General features: G+C 41.6%; 1 protein-coding gene across 1 annotated transcript; it reads right to left on the bottom strand.

Annotated features, from left to right (window-relative positions):
• Window positions 1-364: 364 nt before the first annotated feature.
• Window positions 365-1557, bottom strand: LOC122747356 (neural proliferation differentiation and control protein 1-like). The gene is given in 4 exon segments (XM_043993429.1): window positions 365-400; window positions 402-1024; window positions 1027-1385; window positions 1448-1557. Coding segments are annotated over 4 exon segments (1128 nt in total).
• Window positions 1558-8673: the final 7116 nt, after the last annotated feature.

Below are 8673 nucleotides of genomic sequence, written 5' to 3' on the forward strand. Positions count from 1 at the left end.
TATTCCATGTGAGTTTTCTTTTCTGGACTCTTTCACAATAATGGGAAGGGTCAAAGGAGCTGCGTTTTAATGCTTATTCTGCAACTTACTAGCTTTGTGATTCTGACAAGTGATGTAACCTTTCTTTCCTTATCAGTAAAATGAGAAGAATAACTCTTACATTACCTAGTTTACAAAGCTGTTGTGAGGAAGGTGCTTTATAACTTTTTTTGGGGGGGGGGGATTTCAGAGCTTTATTTGCCTTTTTTTTCTGAATAGGGGTAAACATTCTAATATTAGCACCCCCACCCCTGGCCATCCCCAGCCGCTTGAGAGCTCCCCTTCCCAGGCTGGAGCCGCTGGCCAGGAGAAGGCAGTAGGTTGGTCATTGGTGAGATTTGGGGGCCACCAGCGGGGGGGGGGGCGCGAGGGCTGGGGCGGGGGCCAGTCCGGGACCCACTAGTTCGGGAGCCCGAACTGACACGGGGACCAGATCCAGATGGAGAGCTGCTGGCTGGAGGGCTAGAGGCAGCATGGGAACTAGGGCCCACTACAGCTGAGTCGTCAAACATCGGGTTCTTCACTTCCATCTCTCCAGTCAAGGCATTCATAGGGTCCAGGCCAGGACACTCATAGACAGTGAAGTCTCCATCCTCCTTTTCTTCCCCAGAGGACCCAGAGTCCATCTGCTGCTTCTGGTGCTGGTAATGATACATCTGGGCACTCTGGGCAAACTTCTTGTCCCCAGGCACGCTTCTGGAGAAGGCCGGGGAGCCGGATCCTTTCTGGGACTTGGAGGAGTAGTCTGTTTTCTGAGCCAAGCGGATTTCCTTGTGTAACCTGCACCAGCAGACCACAGCCACAACCAGCGCTGAGAGCCCAGCCACTGTACAGACCACGATCGTCATGAGAACAAGGACGTCATTGGATGGGTGTGGGGGATCCACAGGTGACATCTCCACATGCCTCGAAGATGAATGGGAGGTTCTGATCGTGGAAACTTGTACTCCCTGAGGGGATGGGGTATTAGGCTCCTGTCCTGGGACACCAGGGCGGTTGCAGGCCAGCGGAAGAGCTGGGGGACAGTGTCCTGGCGCTGGGGCACAGTGTCTTGATGGGCCATCATGTTAGCCAGTAAGTCGATTTCTTCTTCCAGGTTGGGCCAGGGCTGCATCTTACCTCTTGGTAGCTGTTTTTTGGGAATGCAGTGGCCAAGGTCATCCTCCACAAAGGGTCGGAGGCAGGGCCCACAGGCACCAGAGCCTGGTGGGCACAGGGCCCTCCTTCTCAGGGTACAATCCAAGCTTCGGGGGCAGGCAGCATCTGGCTGGACGGCAATTGCTCTGCGTAGGGCCCCACTGAGGATAATTCCGAAAAGCAGAAACCAAAGGGTCGGGTATGCTATTCTTCACCACCTGCGGGGCAGCATTGCACCAGACTGGCTGAGGAGTGTTGCGACCATCCGCACCGCGTGGAAACGGAAATGGAGGCACAAAAACCGCAGCAGACAGAACAGCTGCTGGAGTCGGTGGGTGCTGGGCCCCGAACTCGGTGCTTTATAACTTTAAAGCAAAACATCAAGGCGAGCAAATACTATTGCCATTATATACCTTTTCTGATTCCACTTTCTTATTTTTTTTGGAAACCTACAATGTTACCAATTGGCCTTTCTATTCTGCTTTCATGTTCACTTAATGTAAATATATATTGATACAATGACATGTGTCTAGACTCATTTGAAGGCAGCAGTGGAGGATAGAGATTAGAGTGTGGGGTAGAATAAGGTATTAGCACTGTTGTAGGATTATTAGTTCTTGTGTTTTGTCTAGGATGTATGACATCCTTTTAGCAACTGGGAAAATCACGTTGGGAGCCAACATTTTTGCAAACTCTGCTCTACCACCCAGGGGCAGCCAAGTGGGGCTGGATAGATCTCTTTTACAGGAATCAAGGGGACCTGAGTTCAAATCTGGCCTGAGACACTTATTAGCTGTGTGACCCGGGGTAAGTCACTTGATCCTGTTTGCCTCAGTTTTCTCATCTCTAAAATAAGCCAGAGAAGTAAATGGCAAACTGCTCCAGTATCTTTGCCAAGAAAACCCCAAATGGGGTCATGAAGAGTTAGGCATGACTGAGAGAGCTCTACCTCCTCAGGCTAGTTTGATTTCATAGAACCTGACTTTTCCTGCCTGTGTTCTTATGTTAGTGATAAGAGTTAGCATTTATATTGTGTTTTAAAGTTTTCAAAGTACTGTATGTAGATAATCTCCTTTAATCCTCACAACAACCTTCTGAGTGAGGTGCTATTTATTATCTGTATTTTATGGATGAGAAAAGTGAGTCCAAGTGAGCTATTGTCTTTCATACTTGGGTCTTCCTGACTCCTGCCCAATGCACCCCACTTGATGTCCCCTTGATAGAAGTATTTTTGAATGGATAAGAAAACTCCTTCCTAGAGTTCTTAAGCCATGTTTTGAAGGAAGGTAAGGAATTTATTAGACAAAAGTGAAGAAAAAATATTTTAGGCCAACAAGTACAGCCTATACAAAATCATGGATGCAACAAAGGATTGTTGTTTGGTCTTGTCTAACTTTTCATGGTCCTGTTTAGGGTGTGTGTGTGTGTGTGTTTTATATATATATACATATATATATACATATATAAAACAGGGCAATGATATGGTCAGATGGGTTATAGTTTACAGGATTAGGGACTGATGAATGTCTGGGATAGATAATTCTGGGAAGATCTAGAAGTGGCGGTGAGGAGTCAGGAATAGGTCTATTCCTCCTTCTAGTTGTGGGAAAAGTGTGGAATGAGAGAAGGAACATTCAGTACCAAAGAGAGTGGTTGATGATGCTGTGTCATCTAGGGGAACTGGGTTTCTCTGTTTGAAAGGGGATGGGAGGAATGAGACAGGAAGAGGTCTAATACAGTTTGACAATAGAATGGGTGTCCTTGTGAGTACAATGGAAGGAGAGGGCAGAGGGGGATAGGAACACTGGAAGATTAAGGCTGAGCTGGATGGGGATGAGGGAACTGAAGGGAATTTTTTCTGAAGGTAGCCTTGGGCTTCATTCAAATCATGAATTCAAAGAGGATGAGAATATTTGAATGTGCTAGAACAGCAATTTGTCACACTCTACTGTGTAAGCCATAGTATCTCAGACCAAGGCCCTAGCTAGGATCATGATTTGATCCCCTTCTCTCCACTCCCCCCCCCCTTCAGCTCCCTCTTCCCCATGGGGGATCCTTACAATCATACCATGATATGAGAGTTAGGTTCTTAAGCCTAGGTTTTCTTATTCCAAGTATGGTGTTCTTGTTACTACATCAAACTGCCTCTCATCTGACAGACTTAATCACTTTGGACAATTGATCTGGATCTTTCTTTAAAGGATTCTCTGCTCTTTAGTTACTGGGGATGTGTTTTGATTTCCTATACTGGAAAGGTTTAAAAATGTTTTCAAAAAGAGAAAACATTGTCTGACACAAAATAACCTTCCTTTCTTGATGAGATTAGGACCCGAGATAAGCCAAATGGTGCCACTTGAGATAAGTATTTCAAACTGAATATTGATTTAAATGTAGTCTTCCAGATGGACTTAAGAGAGAGAGAGAGAGAGAGAGAGAGAGAAAAGACCAGTTAGCCAAAAAGCAATAAGCCTTTTCCCCCAAAATGTGTAACATTATAAATTATAATAGATCATCCTTGGATAAGTACTTTCCCAGTATCTGAGGGTTTCTAATCAGTGTAATGGGAGTGGCAACTTTAAGAAGTAGTTTTCAAATATGGGGCCAGGTCTTACATCTTTTATTTTATTTCATTCTTGTAGTTTATTTCCTTTAGTTCAGTCTAATATTTTTCAGACCCTGGCTATATAGTCACACTTGCATGCATCTTTAGAAACACATGCTATCTGCCTTGACCATGATAAATTCAATGGATATATGTATAAATGTCACAGCATAGCTTGTGACAGGATGTCCACCATAGTTTGGCATGAAATAAAGCCCTGATAAGGGATACACACACACACACACACACGTACATATACAATACATACATATGTGTATTATAGATAATACACACATATATATATGTATATGTATATATATATATATATATATATAAATATATAAAACACTTATCACACACATGACACGAAAATGTAAGCAACATTCATTATGGGCATTTTCAAACTGCTTGATGGCAAAATGATTTACCTGAGATCTCATTTGTGTGTGTGTGTGTGTGTGTATAAAAATGATATATATTTTTTATACACACACATACACACCACACCACACACGCGCGCGCACACACACACACACACACACACACACACAGAAATGAGATCTCAGGTAAGTCATTTTGCCATCAAGCAGTTTAAAAATGACCATAATGAATGTTGCTGACATTTTCATGTCCTATAAATACTGTATGAGCTTTCATAATATTCAACTGAATTCAGCAACAGCAAAGCATTAACTAAGGGATACTTAACCTCCTTACAAAATGGATCATATTAAGGCTTTAGAAGAATAAATCATCAATTACAGATGCAGAATGGATTATATGAGTATTGCAAACTATAGCATTATGAAGTAAAAAAGCATATGAGGACATAATGCCAATCATAAAATATTGAATAAAATGAACTCAATTGGGTACCCATCTTTATTTTACATAGTTTAGATAGTTTTTTTAAAAAAAATTATTGTGGAGGTTGTGAATGGAAAAAACCCTACATTTATAGGAGAAAAGTTGATCCTGTAAGAATTGGACGTGGATAAGAATCATAAAAGAATTAAAGAAAATGATCAATTTACCTAAAAAAAAAGACCCACAAAAACTTGAAGCTGTGCTACTATCCTCTGCTATATAAATCCAGCTGTTTCCAACATATATAATACATATGTGTATATATCTGTGTATACGTGTGTGTGTGTGTGTGTGTGTGTGTGTGTGTGTGTGTAAAAATAAAGACTAGCATTGGCTTGAACTGCAATAGGTGAAATCCATGCAGAAGTTCAGTGTATAACAAAACTGTTGTTCAGTCATTTCAGATTCTTTGTGATCCTGTTTGGAGTTTGCTTGGCAAAGATAATGGAGTGGTTTGCCATATCCTTCTCCAGCTCATTTTATAGTTGAGGAAATTGAGACAAACAGGGTTAAGTGACTTGCCTAGGGTCACACAGCTAGTAAGTGTCTGAAGTCAGATTTGAACTCAGGAAGATGTCTTCCTAACTCCAGGCCCAGCACTCTATTTTAGCTAACCCATGACAAAACTAGCTCCAAATATTAAGGTTTCAAAGAAGAGGAATACTTGGTGAAAGAAATGTTTAGTGCATACAAATGAGTTCAAATCTATTTTGTCATCTTTGGTTTATTCAATAAACCTGACCTAAACTTTCTATTCCCTGATTCTTTATGACTCAGTAACCAGAGTCATCTCAGAGTTGCCACCCCTAGTTCTGGTTGATCACATGAAAGTTTTGGAGCCTGCATCCGACCAGGTTGTAACCTATCATTGAAAAGACTATGCATTTTGGTATAAAGAAGCAAAATCAGAGTGATCTCTTGGTCCTGTCTTATTTCTTGACAGTGGCCCAAAGGCAGGGTGCTATATCAGTTAAGAGAAAAGATGATTTCTATTTTGGTCTCTCTTGCTTCAATACTCTGTATGGCATCATGTAACCCTGAGACTTTCTAGTGAGGGATGGGGAAGGGACCACTCCAGCATCACAGTGACCCTGCCCATAAGGAAACTAGAACAGCTAAGGCAGTTTGCCCACCCATCTCTCTTTTTGGTTTGTTCTGATATTATAGGCCAGTGAGTATTGATACCAATGGGGACATGTCCAGGCTTGAAGGCAACCTTGTGAGTTTAAGAGGTCTGGAGGTCCTGGATCCCATCATAGCAGAACTAAAGGAGGCAGGAAAGCAAGGCCCAGCAATTACTTCAGTACTCTTGGAAAGAATGACTACCTTCAAGAGGGTAACTGTGTGGTGGCTGGACTCAGAAATGGTGACTCTGAGGATGTTCCATGGGATGACCCTTTTTACACCAGAAAATTCAGCATGCTGTGAGGGAGGGAGTACATATACTGACAACCACTATGGGGAATTCCCTCTGCTGTCATTATTACTGTGAGAAACATCATTTGATAAGCATTTATTAAATGCCTACTATGTGCTAGCCATTGTTCTAGGCATTGGGGGTTGAAAGGATAAGAATGAAAAAGTTTTTCTCAGAAGGAGTTTACATACATATATATGTGTGTATGTATATATGTATACACACATATATAAATACATACACAGATAGGTAGATGCATACATATACATATATACATGCATATACATACATACATACATACATACACACATATATATATTTTATATATATATATATATACACACACATATGTCAACACAAATTATGTGCCTGAATGCTACATCAACAGCAAGGTCTATATGTAGGTACGAAGGAATTTTTAGCATTTTTCACACATCCCTCTCTGATGGCCTCATCCCTAAAATTAATTTCCTGTTTTTCAGGTCCTTATCATCTTTTGATTGGATTATTACAATAGTCTTCTATTTGTTTTCCTTCTCTCAAGTCCTTCCTCATTGAACTCTGTCCTTCACTTATCCACCAAAGTGATTTTTCTTAAGGTATAGGTCTGATCATGTCATATCCATTCTCTTCACTCCTCCAACACACATATATTTAAGCTGACTCTCTGATTCAGCTAGGTGGTACAGTGGATAGAGCACTAGGTGGGAATAAGGAAGAGTCCTCTTCCTGAGTTCAAATCTGGCCTCAGATACTTACTAGCTGTGTGACCCTGGGCCCTGTTTGCCTCAGTTTCCTCATTTGTACAACAAACTGGAGAGGGAAATAGCAAACCACTCCAGTATCTTTGCCAAGAAAACCTCAAATAGGGTCAGAAAGAGTTGGACACAATTGAAAAATGACTGAACAAAGATTTCGTTCCCTCTAGGATTAAATATTAACTCCTTAGCTTGGAAATTAAAGCTCTTTAAAAACTAGGTCCTTTTTACTTTTCCAGTCTTATTACTTTCTTCTCCTCCCCATACCTTTCCATCAGTCCCCTCCACATTCCCTGTGGTCTAGTCATGTTGACCTATTTGATGTTTCTTTACACAAGAAATTCCATTTTTCATATCCCTTTCTTTGTGCTGGTTGTCCCTCATGCCTTACATGGTTTCCTAGAAGACTCAGATCAGGCCTCACTTTTTGTGAGGTTTTCTAGGTTCCCACAATTAATCAGGTCTTTGCTTCCAATGTTATATCTCAGATGAGAATGAAAACTCTTTGAGACTAAGGACTTTTACTTTCTATCTTTATCTTTCTATCCTCATTGCTTGGCACACAAGAAGCTATAAGAAATGCTTGGTGAACGAGTCTTCTTCAAGCTTTGAAATCATTTCCCTAGCTCTTAATGTGACTTCCCTGTAACGCTTAAGGGTGAACCTGCTTAACTTCGATATAATCCTATATTCACGGTCAAACCCCGGCCCTTAGCAGCAGAATACAGTCATCTAAGTCAATATGATTTTGGTCCCATTCTGACTTTGGTGACTAAGTGTCATAGGACAAGTATGTTTTTGATACAACAACTTTCTTTACTCCCCTAACTGCCTCTTCTGACACAATCTCATTGGTCCCAATTTCCCTGGCAGAGATTTTGGGGCTGGGAGCGTAAAAAGTCTCAGTGGTATGTAGTCCTAGTTGGGGCCTCTTAGACTTGGTAGGTACGTGAGATCATAGAAATCTCTAAACCCTAATGATGTACTGAGCAAATGCATTTCCAGATGGAGGCTAGTGAGGGTGAGTTCAGTCAAGCTGTCACTGTGTTCCTACTGTGTAGGGCAAAGTAAATGTCCTTCTTTGTTAAATGTTCAATGACTTGCAGGTCTCATTTTATCCCAACATTAAATCTGAACTGGGGTGGCTAGGTGGCACAGTGGATAGAGCACCGGCCCTGGAGTCAGGAGTACCTGAGTTCAAATCCAGCCTCAGACACTTAACACTTACTAGCTGTGTGACCCTGGGCAAGTCACTTAACCCCAATTGCCACACACACACACACACACACACACACACACACACACACACACACACAAAACAACAAAAAAAGAAAACCAAAAAAATCTGAACTAAGAAGGTGTGGGCTTAGAGCCACGTTTATAATGTCAAGTCTTTCCATCTTCTAGTTTTGGAGTTCTTGCCCCTAACCTCAGTTATTCGCATTCCAGTTTCTGTGTCCCTGACACCTGTTACTGGATTGCCCCACAACTTGACACTGAGTGTCTGTTTATCGGGAGTAAACATTCAGTGATTGGCCTTTGCCCAGATTGTCATCTTGAATCTTAGGCTAGTCTTTTACCCTTATATTTTTCCTGTCATTTACCAAGTTCAGGCTCATCCATCCCCCTCTTTTAGTTTTCCCTTCCATAAGAGTTTGAATGAGAAAGTCTTCACTTTTCATATTCACATCTTAGGCTGTTCATAGAACAATGGCCCCCAGCTTTGGCTTAATTTATGAGTCTGTCCCATCTTTCCTCACCTTGGCCTATATTTTCTTCCAATTCCTATTTCTTTTTGCTTTGGCCAGCAAAGCACCTAGCAAAGTATCAGCCTTCCTTAAGAACAAGCATGC

Source organism: Dromiciops gliroides, chromosome 3, assembly GCF_019393635.1.
Source record: "Dromiciops gliroides isolate mDroGli1 chromosome 3, mDroGli1.pri, whole genome shotgun sequence".
Taxonomy (NCBI): domain Eukaryota; kingdom Metazoa; phylum Chordata; class Mammalia; order Microbiotheria; family Microbiotheriidae; genus Dromiciops; species Dromiciops gliroides.